At 38.6% G+C, this 25,636-nt stretch overlaps 1 protein-coding gene across 1 annotated transcript in view; it reads left to right on the top strand.

Annotated features, from left to right (window-relative positions):
- Window positions 1-21,730, top strand: part of FGF10 (fibroblast growth factor 10) — an 83,476-nt gene extending 61,746 nt beyond the window's left edge. The window contains exons 2-3 of the mRNA XM_048851391.2: window positions 14,813-14,916; window positions 18,381-21,730. Coding sequence (XP_048707348.1) covers window positions 14,813-14,916; window positions 18,381-18,578 — 302 coding nt within the window. The 3' untranslated portion in view covers window positions 18,579-21,730. The remainder of the gene's footprint in view (window positions 1-14,812; window positions 14,917-18,380) is intronic.
- Window positions 21,731-25,636: the final 3,906 nt, after the last annotated feature.

The raw sequence follows: 25,636 nt of genomic DNA, 5'->3' as shown, positions 1-25,636 counted from the left end.
CTGCCCTACAGGCTACAGCTAGATTGTAATGCTGCAGTTTAAAGTAACGCACATCTGGGCCTAAGAAAACATGTAGTAACATTTAAAAATGTGCAGTCATTTATTTAGAAACAAGCACACAGCATATTACATCATCTTTTTAGGGACTGTGTAGAACCAGCACCTTGTTCTCTGAGTCAGATTCTGTCACCATTACTCAATACTCTGCGAGTTGTCCCATTGTCTTCAATGATTTATATAAGAAAATGGGGCCACTCATGGAGAAAACTACTAGTACTCAACATGAGTTGGGGGGGGGGATAGAATCTGGCCCTAAATTGGATACAGCAACTTTTAAAAAATCCTTGTAAGTATTGTTGCGTGTGGTGTTCATCCACTCTCATGTGTGTCCTATTTTGGCTAAATGTTTAAATACTGAATATTTTCTAACTAATGTATCTGAATTGAATGTACCTGAATTCTAACCCAAATCATTGCAGTAGGGCTTTCAGACAGAGGGCTATGTGGGCTGTAGCATCTAGATAAATTGAAATTTGCTTGTCTGTGACTAATTTTAACTACTGTTTTTGTGTTTCAGTACCATTGTTTCTTTCAGTAGCATGCTAACTTGCATTGCTGTTATGTTTGGGCTACCTACAAACTGCCCTGAGTAAGGGGTGGTGTGTAGCTTCGCCATCCCAGGAGCAGGACTGAGGATAAATTGTGACTGACAGTCACCATTCCTCCCCTGGTTCCTCCATTACCACTATCCTTTTGTGGGTGAGCTTACTTTCCCCTGTGTCTGGACTCTGGCCAACTACTCTAGTTGGTAAGTAGGGGGGCAGAGCCAAAGCTCCTCTCACTCCCACTTTCCAAACCACTTCTTGAGAATTAAAGGAGGGAGAAGGGACTTTCTTCTCCTTATCCCTCTGCATGTCCAAGTAAGGGCTGTGATAATCTAGCCCTTCATGAGTTTTCTATGCTCTTACTCTGTTGAACTTTATGTTGACATTGTACTAACGTAAAAGGTTCAGAGGTTCCGTTCCCATAACCTTCCAAAAGTTTGGATGCTAGTCTAAAGTTATCCAAATGCATTCAACTGGGAATTGGATTGGAAATCTCACATGATCAGGATTCTGACAAGATTTCCAGCATGTTCTGGCTTGAGTTGGGCTAGGCATGACACATCAATAGCTTTCTTTGTGGTATTTCAGTATTTCCATCGTGATTTAAAGCAGGAAGTGGGGAAGTTCTATGAGAATATTAAAAATAATTTTAAAAGCTTCTGAATTTTTTCCAACCTCAAAGGTTCGCTCTTGGGTCAAGATTTGGGATATGGTTCAGGATGAGATTTTTACCCCTAATTATAAATGGTGCTCTCTGCTGGATCTGTAGGGAAATAATTTTGCTATGATCCTTGTATCATAATTTGCCATCTGACAACTACATTGAAATCATTATGTTTGCAGTCAGTGAAACAGGTTAGTTTTAATGAAAACACTTCTGAAAGGCATGTCTTCCTCAACTCACTCTGTTTCCTACACTTATTGCACCTGCTTCTCCATCACTGTACACCTTGTGCATTCATCTGTACTTATGCAAAAGTGAGTGTAAATTACACACATTTTGATATGGTGTCATTTTATACTCACTTTGCACAGGTGTGAACAATTGCAACAAGTTGTAAGGAAGTAGAGAAGCAGGCTCAGTGTCCTCATCTTCCTCTCTCCCTCCCCCTTTTCTTTCCATCAATCCAGGCTTCCTCCACCAAACAGGGCACGTGGATAATTAACTATCCACCAACAAAACACTTATAACCAATTGCCCCACCTCTCTTGAAACCATCCCTGAGGGACCATCAATAACAACACCTCCATCCCTCAAACATGAATTGGTCCCGCTCTTGAACTGACAAATGCCTCATGTCATTGCTTAATCTGCTCCCCAACACCACCCCTATAGATCCAGACCCAGGCAACCTGGGCCTACAGGGGGAACCCTTCAGGGCAACAGACACCAGCAGCCAATAATAAACATGGAGCAAAAGTTCCAACAACGTAGTCTGGTAGAATCCTACTGAAAGGCCCCCATCATCCAGCCAACAGCAGCAGCAGCTGCCGCCACCATCAAAGCTGTTGTCATCAGGCAGCTGACCACCTGGAAAACTGCCTGTTTCAACATCCATCTGACATCATCACATTCCATCCAGCTGGGCTCATTCTTCTGCAGGAGAGAAGAGAGAACTGTAGAGATATGTTTGTGCAAGATTATAGTTTAGAGAGACTCCCTCCTAAAGGGCAGTATTATGAATACAGGAATTTTGAGATGTGCTGTGGAAGCAGTGGGTGTGGAGAATTCAGTGTAGCTGTGTACAGAAGTTTACCACACATGCACTCTATGGCTTTTTGGAATAAAAGTTTTATTCCTTTCTCATTCACTGGTTTACTGTTTAGCGAACCCCAAGATATTTAGATGGTGTCAGAAATGCTGAATGAAAAAGAGGCTTCATTCATTCTGAGGTTAACTCCTGTGTTTGAAACTGAAAGCAGAGGAAAGGGGAGCATGTAGAGCAGCAGAGAAGTACAAAGGCTTATGTATGTATTTTATAAGCACAATTGTAGCTTGGCTACCTTCAGAAGGGAAGAAAGCCAAAAATGGATGTGCTGAAACCTCCATCCAGTCTGCAACTGCCAGGCAATGTTGCAGAGAACTGGAAAAAAATTCTGACAGAGATTTGAATTGTATTTAGCAGCAATGTTGGCAGAGGATAAAAATTATGAAGTAAAATCATTAGTCTTTTTTTCATGTTGTTGGGGAGGAAGCATTGGATGTTTTAACAACTTTAAGCTGAAGAAGATGAAAGCATGATGTTAAGTAAAATACTAATTAAATTTGAGCAATGTTGCATGCCAAAAAGGAATGAAGCCTTTGAAAGAGACAAATTTTTACATATTTGCAAAAAAATTCTCAGTGACCAGTCTGTGGGCTGACACTGGTTCCTGAGATCTCCCTGACACAGTTTAGGAAGGCGGCAAGCTGCTCCCTGGTATCAAAAAGGTTGAGAAACACTGTGTTAGTGCAATATGCCCCAGAATTAAGGAGACTCAGTAACACCCATGACTTCTGAGCTGACAGAGCCTCTGGTCAGAGATAGAATCAGTTGTGGCAGTAAAGACAACATGTTAAGAGAGAGAGACTGCTCTGTGAAGGAGATTTAACTTTAGGAAAGGCATTCCAGATGTGCAGAGCAGCAGAAACTGTGTAAGCACAAGCCAAAGAGCTGAATTCACCAGAAGGGGTTATCCTCATACAAGTACAAAAGCATATAGCCACTAGAGGTCAACTCAAAAAGTGGAACCACCCTCTGTGAAAACTACTGTTAATGAAGAGACGGGGTACAGACGGTCATGTGGAAGGTGTGGATCACAGCACAGCCCAAAATAGTGTTTTGCCTTTGAAAACTCTGTCACAAGTGTGTGTGTGGGGGAAATCATTTTGCAAAATGATGCAGATCCCAAATGCAGAAAAGTCAAATGGATGCAGTTGAAGACTACCTGGTTGAGGAGTTTTACATAGACATGCTGGGGGCTTGTCAACACTGCAGTGGCTGGTCGATTTAAGTTACGCAATCTGAGTTACATTAATAGGGTAACTCAAATCGATATAGCTTAGATCTACTTACCACAGGGTCGACACTATGGTGTGTCGACAGGAGATGCTCTCCCACCGACATTGTTTCTGCCTCTCATTGAGGTGGAGTACAGAAATCAATGGGAGAGCGTTCTCCCATCGATTGAGTGTGACTTCACTAGACCCACTAAATTGATGCCGCTGCATCAATTGCAGCAGTGCTGATTTAGCTCCGTAGTGAAGACCAGCCCTGGGATGAAGTACAACTCATGAGGGACTAGATACGGCCAATGAAAGTGAATGAAACAATTATTCCACTTAAACTGGACATGGAGCTCAAGTTAATATTCTGTCTAAACAAGGTTATGAGAGACTGAAAATAAGACCAAAACAGTGACCAACAAAAGTAACTACTTATTCTGGAAAAAATATACCAGTGAAGGGGAGGTACAGTGCTAGCATCAAATATAAAACCATCACATACGGGCTCTCATTCATTGTATTACCAAAAGAGGTGACACCAATTTTAGGCCTGGTGTCAGTCTCACTCTGTGAAAAGCTCAGTCTGGTAAAATGAAAAGGAGTACTTGTGGCACCTTAGAGACTAACCAATTTATTTGAGCATGAGCTTTCGTGAGCTACAGCTCACTTCATCGGATGCATACTGTGGAAACTGCAGAAGACATTATATATACACAGAGACCGTGAAACAATACTTCCTCCCACCCCACCCTCCTGCTGGTAATAGCTTATCTAAAGTGATCATCAAGTTGGGCCATTTCCAGCACAAATCCAGGTTTTCTCACCCTCCGCCCCCTCCCCCCGCCACAAACTCACTCTCCTGCTGGTAATAGCCCATCCAAAGTAACCACTCTCTTTAAAATGTGTATGATAATCAAGGTGAGCCATTTCCAGCACAAATCCAGGTTTTCTCACCCCCCCACCCCCCTCCAAAAACCACACACACAAACTCACTCTCCTGCTGGTAATGGCTCATTTATGCTGGAAATGGCCCACCTTGATTATCATGCACATTGTAAGGAGAGTGGTCAGTTTGGATGAGCTATTGCCAGCAGGAGAGTGAGTTTGTGGGGGGGGGGGAGTGAGAAAACCTGGATTTGTGCTGGAAACGGCCCACCTTGATTATCATGCACATTGTAGGGAGAGTGGTCACTTTGGATAAGCTATTACCAGCAGGAGAGTGAGTTTGTGTGTGTGGTTTTTGGAGGGGGATGGGGGGGGTGAGAAAACCTGGATTTGTGCTGGAAATGGCCCACCTTGATCATCATACACATCTTAAAGAGAGTGGTCACTTTGGATGGGCTATTACCAGCAGGAGAGTGAGTTTGTGTGTGGGGGGGGGGGGCAGAGGGTGAGAAAACCTGGATTTGTGCTGGAAATGGCCCAACTTGATGATCACTTTAGATAAGCTATTACCAGCAGGAGAGTGGGGTGGGAGGAGGTATTGTTTCATGGTCTCTGTGTATAAATAATGTCTTCTGCAGTTTCCACAGTATGCATCCGATGAAGTGAGCTGTAGCTCACGAAAGCTCATGCTCAAATAAATTGGTTAGTCTCTAAGGTGCCACAAGTACTCCTTTTCTTTTTGCGAATACAGACTAACACGGCTGTTACTCTGAAATCTGGTAAAATGGGTGCTCTCACTACAAGATCATACCAAACCTGGCTATGAGGCACCTATTCAAGAACATCATGATCTGTTTTAAGGGCTGGGTTGCTTGCAGGGTCCCTCCACTTAGCCATCCATGGAGAAAGATGCCATTTGCACTCCATGATAAATTCAAGGCTAAGCTCTCAAGGATGGAAACAATGCAAGTAACACAAAAATATTGAAGAGTCAATGGAAGGGGTGAGCTCCCTAGTCCTTGTGGAGGAAAATAAAAGCTGGCTACACATATGCTTACATCCTAGAGACTGCGACAAGGCTATAAAAAGAGAACACTTCCAACTGCCAACAGAGAAGAGATTATGGCTCATTTTGTGAATGCATAATCTTTCAGTAAATTGGATGCCTCCTCGGGGTTTTTGCAGCTAAAATTAACTGAAGAAAGCTCAAAACAATGCACCTTTAATACCCCCATTGGAAGATACAGATTCTTATGCCTACCCTTTGGGATAACATCAGCAACAGAAGTGTACCACAAAACCATACATAAGAACTACATATATATTAATGGTGTCGACACCTCAAGGATGACAGCATCATCTGGGGCTCAACTACAGAGGAACATGACTGTAGCCTTTGGAAAGTGTTGGCTTCCAATAGAGCTGCAAACTTGAAACTAAATAGGGAGACATTTTGTTTTAGGGATTACAGAACTGACTTTTATTGGAGATACTATTTCCAGCGAAGGTGTAAAACCTGATAAGCAGTTTCAGCCATGTCCACAGTCAAAGATATCCAGCAGTTCCTGAGAATGGTTAATTACTTGGAAAATTCATACCTAATCTATCTACAAAAGCAGCAGCTTTGAGGAAACTCCTAGAAAGTAAAAATGAATAGTACTAGGATTCAGAACAGGAGGAATCATGGGAAGTTTTGAGACAACAACTGATACAAGAGCCCATATTGAACTTCTACACACCAAGCAGGCCTATTGGAATTTTAGCAGATGCTTCACAGTCTGGGTTAGGTGCAGTGATTTTACAGAAACACAATGATTGTTGGCAACCAGTGGAGTATGCATCAAAATCACTGACTGATGAGGAAACCTGATATACACATTGAGAAGGAGCTTTTAGGAATATTGTTTGCCTGTGAGAGATTCAATCAATGTATTTATGGCTGGGCTGTAGATGTTGAAATGGACCACAAGCCCCTGTTAGAATTATTTGGCAAACTGCTGAATGACTGTAACTTAAGGATTCAAAGAATGATGATAAAACTGCAAAAGTATGATTTGGGTATAACCTACACACCTGGTAAATTCATGTTTCCTGCAGATGCACTTTCCAGAGCAATGACTCCACTACAAAACTAGAGAAGACTGTAGAGATAGAGATGCAAGTCTACATAGATCTGATTGTAAGTTAAGTCCTGTAGCTAATGAAAAACTGCAACAAATAAGAGGGGAACCAGAGAAACATGAATCACTGGGGATCCTTAAAGAAGAGATAATTCAAGGGTGACCTGAAGAAATTAACAATTGTTTTCCAAGAATAAGAGACTATTGAAACTGCAGACATGAACTTACTATGACAGATGGGATGATTTTCAGGTTCAGCAAGGTTGTAGTACAAATAAGCCTCTGGAAAGAAATGCTATGGAAGATCCACAAGTGTCATTTAGGAATTGAGAAATGCAAACAATGGGCATGAGAAGTGATATATTGACTGCGGATCAATCATGACATTGCTAATGTGATAGGAAACTGCTTTTCATGCTTGAAATACAAGCCATGTAAACAGGCAGAGCCTCTGAGACCTCACCCAGTTCCACAAAAGCCTATGAGAAGGTAGGCACCGATTTATTTATCTGGAAATCAAAGGATTATTTAATAGTCCCAGATGATTAGTCTCTGTATCCAGCAATTTGCTCACTGCACAGTACTAGTACTAAGTCAAGGAGTACTTGTGGCACCTTAGAGACTAACCAATAGCTGGCATGAAGGGAATATTTTTCAGACATGGAATTCCAGATGCAAACTTTAACAATAATGGGCCACAATTTTCCAGCACAGGTTGTAGGCACTTTGCCATTGGTTGGTTATTTTCATCACAAAACATCAAATCCAAATTACCCCCAATCAAATGGATTTATGGAAAGGAGTTTACTGGTGGAGAAGGACCTTATGAAAAAGACATTCGACAGCGAAGGTGATTTCTATAAAGCTACATTGGTTCTTCTCCAGATCAGCTGTACATGGAAAGAAGGATCAGATCTAATTTATCAATCCCTATAATTTACTGAAATCTAATGACAACAAAACCATATGGAAGATGAAAGAAAATCAGAAATGGACGCAGAAATATTATTTTGACAAAAGGACCTGTGATCTCCCATCTCTTAACCCAGGTGATAGAGTGTCCCTGAGGAATCATGCCTCTAAAACTTTGGGCCAAAGGGGTACCATTAAAGAACAGCTGAATCCAAGGTCTTACGGAGTTCAGGTGGACCAAGGGGATACATTTTGCTTTAATTGAAGGAATCCAAGCGTAATCCCAGAAAGTTCTAATACATTGACAGTAGACAGTGGACTCTGTCATTTACCAACCAACTGATCGTTTATCAATGGACAAAGGAGAAACTGTCAAGGAATAAGACAACAACTCAGACTTTAATGAAAGGCTGATACTGAGAAGATCAGAGGGGGAGATCAAGTGTCCTGAAAAACTGAGAGACTTTCTAACCTGCCTGGAAAATGGGGTATTTGAAGAAAGGGCATGGATTCACTCCACAGAGATGTGCTGGTAAACCTCTCCTCTCTAGACAGTTGATACATTAGGTATATGAATTGTAGTTTATGGAAATGTACTAGTCAGGTTGAGAATTGAATGTATGTGTTATTAGATAGTTGTTAGTTGTTTATAGTGAGTTAGTTGGCTTTTTAGGATAGAAAATGTAAATATATGTTTGTGCAAGACTGTAATTTATAGAGGCTCCCTCATAACGGTCAGTATTATAAATACAGGAATTTTGAGACGTATCCTGGAAGTGGGGGAATAAAAGGTTTATTCCTTTCTCATTCACTGGTCTGTTGTGTAATGAACCCCAAGATCATTACAGGAACAGGGAGGCAATACCTGTGGGGAGAGAACAGGTAGAAAGCATAAGAGATCACCATCAAAAGGGTAGGCGGAGGGCTCAGAATTGGGGGGCAGGCAATGGAAGGTGGAATTATTCTGCCAGTCTAGGTTTACAGACCCACAAACTGCAGTTTTAGAGATTTTATAGGTGCTTATTATACAAATGACAAGGTAACAGAGGAATGATTGGCCATCCTACACCACAAAGAAAGAGGTCCTGGAGCCTTATAATCCTTTTTGACTGATACATACAGAACTCTCATAGCTGCATTCAATTATTAGTGCAGTAGTGTCTTGATAAAGTATCAGATACTTTATTAATCACAAAAAATACTGAACTATTTCCTAAGGAACCATGTGATTAAATTCCACAGTAAATATTTTCAGTTCAGATGCCCAGCACTTTTATAAGAACACAAGAAGTTTGCAAATAGCAATACAAAACTATAAGTGCTATTTTTTTACAATTCCTCTGTGTAGTGTGAGATGGCCAGCCATTCTTCTCTAGCCTTGTCATTTGTATAATGACCACTTATATAAACTATAAAAATACAGTTTATTTAAGGTAAAATAAGGTAAATATATAATATTTGGTTCCTATGGTGAATATGTTTCTAGCCTTTGGGAACACATGCATGGCTACAGGGCACATCTCAAGTTGATATTGGGAATGTTTCTAATTACAATGAGTTGGAAATGATTTGGGTATTGAAAACCATGCTGTTACAGTGGATGTGGTAAAATGGGATTAGCTGTAATTGTTGCAGTTTATAGAGTTACGACTGTAAAATAATAGTGTGATATCTGTTTTAAAACCATAATGGAGGCCACAAAGATTTTTCTTTTTCTTTCCAAATTCCTACAAGACATGAAACTGAATTGAGCAACTACTACTGAGATTCCCCAAAATTGCTTCATTAGTTTTTCATAGTGGTTATTATGAAGGCAAATTATACACAAAATAATTTCCACTTTACATATTTTATAGAAATTAAAAGACTAAGTCATGAAAATGCCAGACTCTGTTTATCTGTCATGCTGAAGCTTATTGTATTTGTGGAATATGAAACTTCTGCACCATATAGGGCCTAATCCTGCAAGCCCTGGATGTAGTATCATTATTTAATATTTGTATCGCAGCAGTGCCTACAAGCCCCAGTCATAAACCAGGAATTTATTGTGCTGGACGTTGTATAAATGCATGGAATAATGGTTGACCGAAGTGGGAAGTTGACCTATAATGTATTTTGCCACAAATATTTCCCTTAATCATTAGATGGTGAAAAGAACTTTAATTACAATTTGGGGATGTTCTACTGTAAGAATCTGTTTCTTTCTTACCCGGGCCAGCTTATGACACAATGACATAAGTGACTAGTACTTGTATGCAGGTATTTTCATCTTTTTTATCAGAGGCCATTGGTTTGAATCCATTCCAGCTCTGAAAGTCAATATGTGGCTCTTTTGTGACCTATGTCAAATTAACTGGTGGTCTCATCTAAATTTTATTATGCATATGGCTGTATCACAGAATAAACAGGAAGATTCCATTGCCTTAAATGGACTTTCAATTGGGGCCCTGAAACATAACTTCTCTAAAGAAGAGACTATACGGTAGGCCAAATTGCATAGGGAGAGAAGCACTGTGATCTAGTAGAGCCAAATTCTGTACAGACCTAGTGTGCAGCTCTATTGAAGTTTCCAGGGTTGCATTGGCAATGGGGAAGGGGGGCGGAAGTAAGCACAGAATTTGGTTGATGTTACCCACCTGAGAGTAAATTAAGAACATAGGATTAATTTCAAACATGAACCTCCACTGAAATCTCCAGAAAGACTCTGGAGGTGAGAATTTATGAAGTTATAATTTGGGACATAAATCATGGTTTTTATCCACGCTTCCAAGTTTTTAAAACATACTTACTCAGTGAGAATAAATCCTGTACCAATGGTGATGGTAAACTGATAATAGTTCAGAAGAACCTAGCCACATTTTAGGCGAGCATTACTCGGTGCAGTCAAACTAATTCCAGTGCAATAACATTCATCCTGGTGAGTTAGTTTCCACTCTATCAGTGAGGATAACATGGAGTGTGAGATTGACCACAGTTTACCAGAAAAATCTATTGTATTTGATCTTCTACTGAGTAAGGTTCATTGCACTGTAGGCATTAAAGTACTGTATCAACGTACAACATATTTGTGCATCATTCAAGTACAAAACAGGACTGGCTAATTCAATTCCAATTTTGTACTTGAGTAATATACTATCCAGTTTCAAACTGCACTTGAAAATTTCACAAATATATTCCATTGAAAAGTGATACTATATTGGTCAATAGAATGACATTTTATTTTAACATGTTGCAATTCTTACAAGTATAATATGACAAAATATAATTCAGTTTAATCAAAATTGACATATCTTTATTAATAAAGTCCCTTGAAATGCTAATGTAGATTTTTTATTGTTAGAAATGGATCCAACCTGGTTTTATTTGAACCACACTAGGAATTACAGCCATTTAAAATTTCCTTATAAATAATGGTCTGTGTTCTCCCCATCACTGTCTGGCATGGAAAGAGCAAAAACATATCAATCACACAGGAAAAGGGAGCAGCTGGCAGAGGAGGGAGTGCTTGCACCACATATTCACCCCACCAAGGGCTTGTCCTATACACTCCATTTAGCGATGCTTGTTTCTGAGCTGGAGTACTTTGAGGGAGATGGATGGCCAACAGCTGGGTGAAACTAGAGAGCTGCTGTTCATCATAGAATGCTCTTGTAGGAAAGCCAATATGGGCTGAAGCTATATGGGTGTGACAGGTGAACGTGGCAATAAATTTCAAAAGAGCTGTGTAAACATTAAAAACCATATCCTCAGCTGATGTAAATTGCCTTAACTCCACTTAAGTCAATGGAGCTACACTGGTTTAGGTCATCTGAGATCTGGCCCTAATTAATTAATTCTCAAACTCTCCTCTGTGGTTAGTAAAGAAGTATTATTGCCCCATTTTACAGGGGAATCCAGGGTATGGAAGGGTGAAATGACGCAATGTAGCCTCCACTGTAATAGAAGCAGAATTAGAATTAGAACTTGGGAGCTCCTCACTCCTGTCCCGGCCTTATTTCCCTTTGGCTATGCTGTCAAAGGGTACATCTTCACTAAAGAGTTAAGCCATGTTTACACTATGGGCACTAGAGTGGCATAGGGCAATCCTGTAGTTAAGATACAGAATCGAGCAATGGAAGGGGTTTCTTCCATTACTGTAGGAACTCCACCTCCCCAAGCGATAGTAGCTAGGTTGATGGAAGCATTCTTCCATTGATTTAGCTGCATATATATGTGAGGTAAGGTTTGCATAGCTATAGCACTTAGGGGGTGTGGATTTTTCACACCCGTGAGTGCTACAGCCATGTCAATCTAAGTTTTAAGTATAGAACAGACCTTGGGTTAACACCTCTCATTAGCCTGGCTCGAGGGAGAGTGGCCACACCAAAAACAACACCCATAGTGATTGGGTTGCCAGCATAGAGTAGCCACATCCCCATTCCATCACTAGCTCAAACATCAGTAGCATCCCCGATAGGCCAGCTAGTTTGAGTTTAAAGTACCATCTAATTCAAGCTAGAGATTTGTTTATGTGGATGGGAATCGGTTGGGGGCAACACTCAAGTTATACTTCAAGCTGACTTTACAGTCAGCCCCTAAAGCATGTGTATGTTAATGTTGACTGAGATATCATACACTTTCAGTGATCTGACTGCCCATGTCTTTTCCTGACTGGCGCTAGTCAGGAAGCTCCAGATTCCCAATGGGTCTCTACTGTTACTGTTTTTCCTGCCTTTGGAGGTGAGAGAGTTGAGATCAGGATCTTATTGCAAACCTCTTTCCCTGCTTCTCACTGGCAGTGGACCTGCACCACTATTCATTGCATTTTCACTCAGTGTTTACTCACACTATAAGTGTTTAGGTTCTCAGGGGAGATTAATGTAGACTTCAGTAGATAATCAGGCTCATCTCACCATAATGGAGTTCGTTTAGATTACAGAATTCTGTGCATTATATTATCCCACACTATGATGATTTATCTTATTTCAGATGAAAATATGAACTCACAAGACTTCTGCAGAAGGAAAGAGGGCTGTTTCAAAGTTTCCAATAATATGGGCTGCCTCAATTATTCATGCCTGTCAGGATTTATATTTTATTATAGGTATAGATTTGAGTCACACATATCTGTTATCATCCTAAATTTGTAATAAGAGATTTGATAAATTCAGAGTAAATTAAATAAACAAAAAACAGAGCCCAAAGGATAGTTTGTAACTCTCAACGTGGACAAGACGGAGAAACTGGAAAACTTCTAATTCTGCTTTCTGCTTAAAAATAGCCTTTCATTTTCAAAAAGGAAATTTGGAAGGGCCTGATTCCACCATTGTTTCCTGCTCGTGGCTCTTATTAAAGTCAATTAAACTCTTGTGCATGCAGGAACAGCAGGATCCGGCTAGCTGTGGCAGGCTGTTAGTACAAAACCCAACTCGTAACAGGTCAGTGGAAAGCCTTCTCTCACTTCTGTGGCTGCGGGATGCACCAGTGAAGCCACATATCCTTCAGTGAGAAAAAACAATCCATAATATTGACTGGGTCCATTTGATGTTTTTCTTTATTTTTGGTAAATGTTAACTACCACACCAGCTTGTTCACCATTAAAAATTACCTGCTAGTTCTCTCATACATAGATTCACAATGCTTTTAATATGCATGGCCCAAACAACAGATTTCCTCCTACAAGCCCTCCATGCTAGAGGCAGAATTCCTTTACTACAGACCAGACAGCATTATTGCAAGCTTCTTAGCATCACCCCACCAATGTTCCCCACTCACAATGGGCTTTTCCCTGTATGTAGCACAATTATGAAAGAAAGGCCCAGGAAAGGAAGACCTCACATAAGGTCTTCACCCCAAGCCCCACTTCAAACTGAGTAAATTAGGTTCTGTGGTTTGAATGTACTCAATATGGTTTTTAAGGAAAAAAAATAAACATTGCCAGCTAATGCACTGAATGCCTAGTTATGTTGTTTTCTTCCCTAGTTGTGATTATAATAGGGAATTTTTAGGTGACTGGGAAAACAAATGGATTCCCCAGCACCCCACCCCTTAATTCTGAGAGCACTTGCACCCCTTGGACACAAGGTTTATCACAAGCTTGGAGGGAAATTGTTGTGGGTTGCCATTGCTTCAAGTGTTGGCAGCTCATCACTGTAGAAAACTTGCTGAAACCTGGTTCCAAGTAAATTTGTCCCTAAGGTTGCTTGGCCAGTATGGAAGGCCTAGGATTTGTTATTCCTAAAATTTCCCACCATTGCGATCACTCATGCAGTTTTTCTGGTTGTATCAACTTGATGAGCACTAGTATAGGCAGGCCACTATTTTAGCATGTCGTATAGACCTGTTTATATATCAGGGAGAAAGGTTTGTACTCACCTACACTGGCTGCATAAGCCATGTTAGAAACCAGTTTAACATGAGCTATATTTAACCTGAATTTAAATATGGCTCCTAAACAAGATATGAATCCCAGTGTGGACATGTTCAGTTTGAGCTCCATCTTCATACCCACTGGCCTGCTACTGACACTGTGGGATGACATTTTTGTGGTGGTTTTGTTGATATTGAGACTTGTCTAATATTAACAGGAACCACTAACATCACACATGGGGCAGTGACTTGTCACACTCACAATCCAATATGGATTAAAATAACCTAAAGATAAAAGACTCTGTATCCCATTACTGGTCCTTTGAGCCGTTCAGTATCCCAGAAAGCTTTCTTCTTTAACAAAAAAATGCTAATCACATTTATTACAAACAGAGCAGAGTGTTTCTCTGCCATCCCAAGATAATGTGAACATCAAGGTTAGTCTTACTATATCCCAGAATGTCAACACACTTGCCAAAAATGAATTTATCAGCTCAATGCAGCCGAGAGATTTAGTTTATCTAAATGTCCTACGAGGAATTACCACTGTTTTTGAAGATTGGGGCAAATCTGACATTCTATTGACATATGCTGTAGATTTAATTTAATGCTGTAGTTCAGATGTCTCTTTTGGTAACTTTTAGTGAAATCTATGCTAAGGGTGGAGCTGTTTACGTATTTTATGGGGGTTTTAAATGCAGGGTTAGCAAAGGAAACATGATAATTGAAACAATGTTTGTGTATTCTCTTGTAGTGATTTGAAGAGGAATGTTACTAAAGCTTGTTGGTTGGTTCTGAATATTAACTGGATTTTAGCATGATTTGAAGGGATTCATTTTAAATTTGATCTCTTTTTTTCTATAACGGGCAGATCTCTTTCTTCAATGAAATGATTAAAAGTCTTTGAGCTGAGCCTCTCATTTATTGATTTATTTTATTTCATTTTTGTATTTTAGGCATATTGGAGATAACATCAGTGGAAATTGGAGTTGTGGCTGTTAAATCGATTAACAGCAACTATTACTTAGCCATGAACAAGAAAGGAAAAGTCTATGGCTCTGTAAGTATGTTGCTTTTGTTTTCAAAATGGACTGCAGGAGTCATAACCATAGTTTCCCCCCCTGCAGGAGTCATAACCATAGACTTGCTCAGTTATCTGTAATTTTCTAGTAATTAGAGCTGCAAGGAGTTGTTCATCAAAATTTCAGGCTCTCATAAACCAGCTCATCGTGGTTAGTTCATTAGGCTAAAGTTTGGCAGTGGCTGCTGGTATTCGTCATGGAAATGGCATGTTCTGGTGTCTGGTCCGGTCAGGTCTCCCACTAAGTAGGAGCCAACACAGCATGAAAACTGTAGACAATTTGGGAAGAATCTAAAAAGAAATTAAAATGTTAAAAGTATTTTATTCTTTCATGTCTACAGTACAATCCTGTTTGTCAATAATGTGGTGGGGGGGCATCTGAAACCTCATAAACAGGGGTTTCAGATGATGGAGCAACAGCTTGGAAGACATTTAAAGGCTGTACACCAGGTTCCCAACCCTAGAGTGCACTGGACAGCATACTGGTCAGCTTTACAGATTCACCAGCTTTAAAGGGGCAAAGCTGATTATTGCATGAGAATACTGTAGAGAGGGGGATAATCACATCCTCAGGAACATAATCAAACTTTGGTTAATCAGAGTTTGGTAAACCTGTACTTACCTATAAAAGATAGAATATGTGTTTGTGTAAGATATGAATTATCACCAATCATTTTCACAGATGCACATAATATAACCCCATGAATGGGTGAACTAAACTCTGGTTTACACACATACTACATATATCTATAGTGTATATGTCAGGACCCTGGTCTCAAATTCCAGTCTTGAACCCAGGCCCAGTGGGTCCTCAGGAAGCAGCACTGGCCATCCCACTGCACCAACTCTTTGACTTACTTTAGAATTCAGACGTGGGTAGGCTAGCTTCTAGGATTCCTCAGCCAGCTCCCTGAGTGGCCACATGATCTTGACCCTGATTGGCTGGTGACCATATATAAACTTGCAGGTAGAGCATGACATGCAGGTAGAGCATGACACTGGCATTTGTTTAGAATATCCTGCATAATTCACTAATGGGTTTGATGCCCAAATTTATGCCAGTAAAACTTTTTTACCACCTGATTCCATCATCTAATCTCTTTATGTCATCTATGAACTAGTCTGAAAGTTTGGATCAGAATTCTGCATCTAGGAAAAAGGAGTCAAATGAGTTATTTTTATTTTTAGCAAAAATATTTGCCAGCCTTTTTGACTGGTATTTTACAGCTAGTATGAGCAGGCAAAGGGGCAGGAGCTCATTAATTTGATTTATTTATCAGATTCAGGACTGACCAGACAGAAGGAGAATTAATGTGGCTTAGAGTTGTTGCTTAATTTAATGGCCACTTGCCTTTTTTTCTCCATTAAAGCAAATGATGGAATATTAAAGCAAGTCCAAGCAGTCTTTAGGTTTCTAAAGTGATGAATATAAAGAGCTGTTTGGGAAAGGGAGAGCATATCCCCTGGAGATGTTTTTCCAAGCTTACATAACTCTGCTAATGGACTAATACTGTGACTCAGAGCATTCTGAAAGTCAAATTGAGTGTGACTGAGTCAGTCAACTGTGTGAAGAAAACAAAAGTATGCTTTCTGTAGTTTATAACTGAGGCCTGATCTGCACTAAAAAGTTAGGTTGACCCAGCTACATCACTCACGGCTGTGAAGAATCTATATCCCTGAGCAGTATAGTAAAGCCTACCTAACCCCTGGTGTAGACAATGCTAGGTCTACAGAAGAATTCTTCCATCAACCTAGGTACCACCTCTCAGAAAGATGGATGACCTACATTGATGGAAGAACCCTTCCTGCTGATGTAGGTAGTGTGTACATTAAAGTACTGCAGCAATGCAGCTGTAGCCCTTCAAGGGTAGAAAAGCCCTGAGGATAGGTGAAAGATTAAGCAAGGGTTTGAAAGTTCTTAGTTGTATCTAAGTATAATGAACTCTTGATCACTTTTTAAAATGGAAATCTACAGGAATAAGTAGTGAAGATTTATATGAATTGTATGTAAAGTAGTTTTCGTATATTGCCTCTATGTATCTTCAAATGTCTGTGAAACCACGTAATTATTTTAAAGACTCACTTAAACTATCTGCTATATAAATGTTCCTACTATATATCTGTGGATGGTTTTTATATTTTAAATGCTCAAAGTATCTAACAACATTCATCAAAAATAAAATGTTTAAAGCACCTCAAAATAATCTTATTTGTACCATAAATAACAATTTATTACTTCAGCATATTCTTTCTTGTTAATTTTTGTCTTGGCATTTGAATAGATGCCTTAGAATTACCATATGTAGGTAGGTAGGCAGGTCAGGTCAGTGTTTACATGTTCCATTGTAGGGTTCTTTTGGGCTTCCCTGTAAATACGAACTTGCTTTCTGAAATGTAGGAATTACAGAAATATATACTGCTTTGTGTCTTACTGCACATTTCAATGTGCAGGGTTTCAAATGACCTATTTGCAAAAGAGTTCCAATTTGTATTTAAGTGGCTTTATTGAAATGGCTTCCTTTTTTCAATATGGAAGCTATTTGTTTATTAAAGACATTCTTGTCATCACTCCTGAAAAGCAGATCTGTGTATGGTAAATATTACACAAACAATTAGCCTCTCATGACAACATACTTGCCTTTTATGTTTTACATCCTCTCCTAGCAAACTGATACCAATTTTCTTGAAAAATGGAAACCATTCATCCTTGGAAGTGTGCATGCAGAATTTTGTTAGGTTCACTGTGAACATTCTTACAATATGGATATTGGGCCAGGCACTGAAATCTTTCAGGTCCTGATCCTTATTTCTGGTAAGGCCCTTTATACCATTTTGGCATGTTAAAGGGGCATCACACCCACTTTAAGGTCCATTTACACTGCCAGAGTGATTTGCACCCACTTAAAGTCTCCTTTGCAATGCCACAGCGGTATGAATGGACTTTAGTTTAAATGAGCCTTTACAGTTTAAAATTTATAGTTTATAGATTCATTTAACATGTGCTACCAATAACCTGGATCAAGACACGTCAAAGATTGCATTTGTTTAGAAGTGCAACATAGTGAATGAGTCCATGATTGTGACGTAGAGAAACCTTATAACTAAGAAACTGATGTTTCATTGCTGCCATGTTCCATCCCAGAGGTGGCTTCATTACACTAGTGGGTGAATTATATAATTTTATTACTATATGTAATTATTTACTGCCCAATCGGTTACATTTTTATTTTGTAGCATAACCGATGTGTTATAATGTGCATGCAATTAAATATTTCAATAAGCAAACCGTATAATTTTATAATAATCATCTAGATTATGTGGAAAAGTTGTAAAGCACTTTGGAATCCTTCAGGTTATTATTGTATAAGATATTATTTTATCCTCAATATGGTTAAAAAGTCTTTACATTCTGAACTGGCCTGTTCATTTTTCTCTTCTTACAGAAAGAGTTTAACAGTGATTGTAAATTGAAGGAAAGAATAGAAGAAAATGGATACAACACATACGCATCCTTAAATTGGAAGCACAATGGAAGACAAATGTTTGTGGCCTTGAATGGAAGAGGAGCTACAAAGAGAGGACAGAAAACAAGGAGGAAAAACACCTCAGCTCACTTTCTTCCAATGGTAGTAATGTCATAGATGAAGGAACTATTTTATTGATGCAGTTGAACCAAAGGCTCTTTTGTCAAGTATACTTGGTAATCCTCTTGAAGAGTAAAAGCAAAGAAACAATGCAGACGTCTGCTTGTTTGAAAAAGGGGGGAAGCCTTTGAAGGTTTTGTGCTCATTGCTGGCACATGAAGGACTTTTAATTAGTTCTGTGTCATATCTTATAATCAAGATACAAGCTGGATCAAATGGGATGGGAACTATTCCCAGTGTGAATAATGTTTTTTTATCTCTGCGATAGAACTTGCAGGACGTGAGACAATCTGTTGAATGATCTTCGGGGAAAGTTATTTATGGAATACTAACTCGTATCAAAGACCTTCATTGCTCATTCAAGCCTAATGATCCAATGAACAGTTAAACATGCAAGCATTTACTGGAAGCACTTGGGTCATATGCACAAATAAAGAAGTTTCTGGAGTAGCCTCATGGAAGAATGGATAGGATTAGGAAATATAAGCATATTAGAATTAAACTGTTCTAACAAAATGAATAGTATGGTATGCCTGTGTATTCTAACTTCATTCCTTTTTATTTCTCTCTAAGTTATTTATTTAATAGGATGTTAAATATCTTTTTTTTTTAAATGATTTCCTCAGTTGCTTCCTTATTTCTTCCCCTTTTTTCAGCTTTTCTCACGGGGGTTGATAGAGTAAACTTTCAAAACCTCACTGACTGCCTGAGAATAGGAAACTGACAAGTCTTTAAGGTAAAGTCAGCATTGCAGTGAATATGTCCAATCTGTTTTCTTCTAAACTGTTTTGCACTTAAGCAAAAGGACCTGAAGCAGTGCTCAGATTTATCACACACATTGGATGTGTTTATGTTTGTGAATCCTACCTGCCATCACTCAAGAACAAACTTCAAGAAATACATTGTCAGGAGGGTCTTGTTGCTTGTATGAAGTGGATGGAGAGGCCAAATCTGTACTCAGGTGCGTTCGTGTTTGGGATGTGTATGTGTATGTAATTCAGATACCATTGATTTGTATTTGAGACTAATGTATAGTCTTTCTTCGGGGTCTGATCCAAAATTCATTGCAGTTAATGGGAATCTTTTCACTGCCTGTAGTGGCCTTTGGAACAATCTCTAAATGTGGCTCATGCCCATTGATTTTAATGAGATTGCAATATTGCATGCATTTAAATGCAAGCAGAATTATCCTGTGCAGTTGGAAGCACCTGAGAGCAGAATTTGGCTCCCGAAAAGTAAGTCCAAAAAGAGCACACTCCTGCAGTCCTTATTCAGTAACCTTCATGTTCAACTAAATTGTCCTCATTAACAGCTTGAAGAGCCACAGACATATATTGGGACCATTTCCTGAAAAAAGACCATAGAATATTCATGATCATGCAATTAACAGAGACTACTTTCATATGCATATAACATTATGAGAGCCAGCTAAAAAAACAGCAACCGTGTCCCAAGTTAGAATGTCTTTCATATCCATCACAATAAATGAATGCTCAAAAAACACAATATCAGGCACTTTTTATGAAATGTTACTATTCCCACAGCTTAATTTAAGCAAATGAGTTAAAGCCTATTATGAAGTCTGGTCAACCTAACGGAATATAAGGTTTGTTTTTTGCTTCACTTATTTCTGTAAATTTAGAGAGCTCTGGAAAACTCATCAATATAACCGTCTTGAGATTCATTTTGTTAGAGCAGATTAATAGAAAACAGGTTTCAGAGTAGCAGCCGTGTTAGTCTGTATCCGCAAAAAGAAAAGGAGGACTAGTGGCACCTTAGAGACGAACCAATTTATCTGAACATAAGCTTTCGTGAGCTCAGATAAATTGGTTCATCTCTAAGGTGCCACAAGTCCTCCTTTTCTTTTTAATAGAAAACAGTACATCAGCCAACATGTACCACTGTCTTCACATTGTATTCCACTAAATAAATGCATAAACTTCTCTGCGGTGTCCGTAGTGAGAAAAAAAAGTAGTATAATAATAATTTTTCTAAATACTTTTAAGTGATAACTATGAGATTATATTGACGTGCAGTTCTATCTTCAGTATTGTTGGGGGAAAGTTGGTTTTATTTTTATTGTTTGGAACCTGTATTTTGATACAAAAGGAGAGTTTTGCTAAATTGTGTCTTTCTTTTTTTAACTAAAGTTTTACCTGAAGAAAGGCTGGTGTTATTGTGATCTTCTATAACTTATTTGAGTCAATCCTTAGCCAGCACTTCCAATGTTAATTGTTATTTAAGTATTAGTTGTGTATTAAAAAAAAAAAAAAACAGCAGCAGCAGCTTTCCCATAACATGTAAAACATAAAGAACGGTCAGATTGTATTTCCTGTTCCTCAAAACAAAGTTGTCTGTTTTATAACAAAAAAGTGTATTTGAGGCACAGCATTTTGGCTTGCAGCTACCAGTGCATTTCATGGTATTTGGTTTCCAACCTATTTGTTAATGAATGAGATTTTTTTAAAAAATCGACCGACAGTAGAATTTCAGAGGTTAAAATTAAATTTGTAATTGAGACTGAATAGCAAAACTTATCATATGGAGAGGGAGGCTTTCTTGTTTAAATTTTTAAAGTAATAATTGCATATGACAATGTATAATGGACCACCCACAACAAAAATTAAATGTTTGGTTGAGCAAATATAGTATTGGATAACCACTTTAATAACATCTATGTTACAAACTAGGTTCTCATTTCACAGAACCATTTAGATGACTTAGGGGAGTTTATATGTAAACATTCATAATTACAGGATTTCAAAACACTAAAACAGCTTCTAGCAAAACATATCGCTGCTCACAGAGGCCAAGAATAGAAAATATCACTTTTCTAAAGTGAATAGAGATGGGGACAGGAGCTATTCTGTGGAACGAATGGTTGGTTCCTGATGGTTAACAAAAATAAAAAATTCTTGAAGGAAAATGATGGGCTGCACTATAGGCATGCTCTGGTATTTACTGTGGTAGAATTGTGCTGCAGACAGTCTTCCCAGAGTATTATAGTTCCTTTTACCATAAGAGGGGACTCCTGATCAAGTTAAAGAGGGTGGGGGTTTTTGTTTTTGTTTTTTTAAAGGCTGATCAACAATGTACAGTATGTTATATTTAAATAAAAATAATAAAATGCTGGGAATAGAGAATAAAAATGTTGTCCTTGATTGTTTTATTAGCCTTAAATGATACTGCATAATAAAAAAAAAAAGCAGGGGGTGAGGGGGAGATTCATGTATATTACAGGATGTGGTTTGGTGCTCCATAGCCCTAAAACAAAACAAAAATCACTTGAACATTTGTAAGTTTTCTTTAATGTTTTGCATGTGTGAGTCAGCTATCGTCACTCTAATAACAACTGAACGCTTTACATTCTTCCTGTAAGTATCTAGGTCCATCTAGTTTATACAGTGGAAAAAAGCAATGAATTTAAAAGAAGCCTATTTGATGAAAGAATGAAGGGCTTTAGGAGGAAGAGCATGAACTCACATTTATAAGCAAAATGTAGGGTATTTTTCTCTAACATTTAAAGTGTTTGTCCAAGACTCTGAAGCTTTTAAAGCTCAAGTAAGGTTAGTAAGATGCAGTAGTGCAAAATCATTTGTACATGGAAGTAGACTGCAACTTCATGTCAGTTATGTAGGCAAAGGTTTATATTACATGAATCTCAGCAAATTTAGGGCCTGTTTCTGAAGTCAATCAGAGGTGAGGGTACCCCATATCTTAAAGTACCAGGTGTCATTATTTAGCTTTCTTAAATTAACTGTCTGGGATTATTCCCCCACTGCTAATTTCTTATTAAATTTTAGAAGGAAAAGAGCAACACAGAGCACACACACACATACACATATGCCCAAACATTTTTCTGCTGGAATTATGTTGAGTATGAACACTCTGTAATGTGGTCAAGGAGACTGCTTCATGGAAACAGTTTCAAAGCAATTGACAATGACAACATTAAATATATACAAGAAACTACCTGTTTCATATCACGTTATGGCCAAAAGGTTCAACATGAAAAATGCATTGTTTTTTTACTCCAGGAAATTATGGTTTTATATTTGCATATATCCACTCAAGAGATGTTTGATCCTAGTATTTAATTTTATGGAAGCTCTTTGGAACTGTCTTTTGGGGCTCACGGACTGTCATTTGCTACTTGTTAGTACAGCACTGAGTATATTGGTGCCCGGATCCTGTTTGGGGCTTCTACAGGCTACTATAATTAATAAAAAGGAAATGGACTGCAGAAGTTCCTTATCGGTATTTTTATGGAAATTGTACATTGCTTTCACATAAATATATTGCATGTGATGAATAAACTGATACGTTAGTAAAATAAAAATGCACAGGTTTGGCCATTTGGTTCAGTGTGAAACTACTGGGATATCAATATCCCATTACCTGAAGGCGAATACATCAAGTACCTAAATGTATAGGGTACATGGCATGTATTACCATAGACAACATGTTGCAAGGAAACAGAAGAGCTTATGTTCATATTAGATCTTAGAATCTAGTATTCTCTTGGGATAAGCTAGTACATGAAGAATCAAAACATTCTATGTTCTTCATTACCGTTGTGAACTGAACATAGGAATTCGCACAGCATAGCCCATGACCTCAGCTGCAGACATACTGTTTTATGGTCTGAATCATTCTACTTGGTTTTCATTATCTTAGATAAATTTTAAATGGCTAATTCACCATTTTACTAATTTCTAAATCATTTAGCCATCACTTCAGTAGTCCTTTTGCCTGTTGGCAATCTGACAGAGGGTCTTTCTCTGAAGACAAAATTAATGCCAGCATTACACATTACATGAAGTAGATCCAACATGCTATTCATTTGTATGGAAGAGAAACCTTTTAAAAACTATTAAACTTTTATACAAAATGAATTTTTCAGGGAAGAGGAACATTTCCAGTGCAAGTTGAGCAATCAGTCTGTCAATTTCCACCCAGACTCAATTTATTGCCAGTATAGATATTCTTCATCAAATATTTTAAACTTTTAAGTTTAGGAGAAGCCAAAGCTAAACACACAGCTAGTGGCTGGAGAGTATTGACAAGTATCACAAAAATGCTCAAGGATTACCAGGTTACTAACCATGATCCTCAAACATGGGGGTTGAATGTTTAGTACTTATATTCATTTTTCGGCCCTCCCAAAGATGGTCTGAAGTAAGGCCAAATGAACAACTGTGTTATCAGCATTCACCATAACTAGTATTACATGAAAGGAGGAAGAGAAATAAACTCTGAACGGACTATATATTCATCAATGAGATCCATGAGGTGGACGTAAGATAAACTGCTGATAAGACAATTTATCTCAACTGCAGAAATGCAGATTTTCAAGATATTTCCATACCACAAATAGGGATTTCCCCAGCCTGCACAACATGCCTACACTAGCTTTGACCTATCTTCAAATGGGGGTATGGTTTGGCCAAAAAGATATATTTTTATCTCACCACACTACTAACACAGATTCTACTGTCTTATAATGGTGAAAAGCAATGTGAGAAGACCTTCAGGTGGATTAACTGGACTTCAACAGCTTCCAGTGATGTTGAGATATTGTGCAGTTAAATGATCATGCTGTGATGGGTTGAACCCACTTCTGGAATGCCACCTGATGTCTTGGGATTTCACTGAGCCTCCCCTGCTCAATCAGCCTGGGTTTCCTCTTCCTGCTTTCCTGAATTAGGCTCTCCGGCCTCTTGCAGCACACACACACATAGGTAGGGCCACACCCCACTGCAACCACAGACTGAAGTCAGCTCTGTGTGAAAGGCCTCCCCCAGCCCTCACGTGCACACCGCTTTTGGGGAGATAAACCCAAAATAATACTGTCTTGTACTGTATAGAAAAATCTGCACAGCACAAGCTCATAAAAATCCACCCTCTTCCTCAATGTTAAGAGAGATGTGCACACTTCTTGCCCACCCCACCCCATTAGGAATTGCATAAACTGGGTTATATTATAAACAAGAAATAAGTTTATTAACTACAAAAGGTGAATTTTAAGTGAATATAAGAGATAACAGACAGAACAAAGCAGATTACTGAGCAAATAAAACAAAGTACGCAAGCTAAGCTCAATATACTTAAGAAACACGTAACAAAATGTGAGAGTATATAATAGTTTGCAGAAGGAGCATTCCTGCACCTTTACATCACATACTAAACGAGAAGGAAAAGTAATACGAGTTGCTCACATGAGACCTAAGATGTGTTCTACAACTCACCTCTCAGCATGAAGGCACTTAAAAACAAAGATGAAAAGACCTATAAAAAATCACTGAAATATTCACACCTGCTCTGTGAACTACTAGACCACATTAAAAAGCATCAACCCTAAATTATGGACTAGACCTGCACCCACTTACTGCTGATGTGACTAACTCTGTGACTAGATATGGGACTGAACAAAATCCCAGACCCAAAACTCTTTGAACTTTTAGGGAGTGGGAGGAAGGGGGGAATTAGAACTTGATATGAATTTTACAGCTGACACTTTTCTTTATAATAGGACAAATCAAAACCCCAGCACTGAACATCCCCAAATTTGGAGCAAAAGCAAAATTCAGATCCAGATTTGGATCTGAATTCTACAGTATTGAGGCATGTATGTCAGTGAGTGGAAAGAAATATGACAAATCCCAAAACATGTTCTCTTCGATCCATCTAGCCACTACCTTAACAGTATCCAGCTAATTTGCACACTGATCTATTACAAACATATATTTGGTGTGTCATATTCTTTCCACTTTGCTGACATGTATGCTACAAACTGCTGCAATCTTGCAGCTTTTTTTAAAACCTTATTTCTTAAATAAGCTTTGACAGAGCTCCGAAAGAAGTTACATAATTGTTGACCTTTGCATAAAATTTGACTTTTTTTTTCAAATTGCAACTGGAATAATACATTCCAGATAATCAAATTAAATGCCGTGACCTTGGTCTGCCAGCACACACATAAATTTGGTATAAATATTATTAGCCTCTTGAGAATACTAGTCTGCATATGCTCAGTTAGAGGAAAGGATGGAGTA

Source organism: Caretta caretta, chromosome 5, assembly GCF_965140235.1.
Source record: "Caretta caretta isolate rCarCar2 chromosome 5, rCarCar1.hap1, whole genome shotgun sequence".
Taxonomy (NCBI): domain Eukaryota; kingdom Metazoa; phylum Chordata; order Testudines; family Cheloniidae; genus Caretta; species Caretta caretta.
This window is presented reverse-complemented; position numbering and strand designations above follow the sequence as displayed.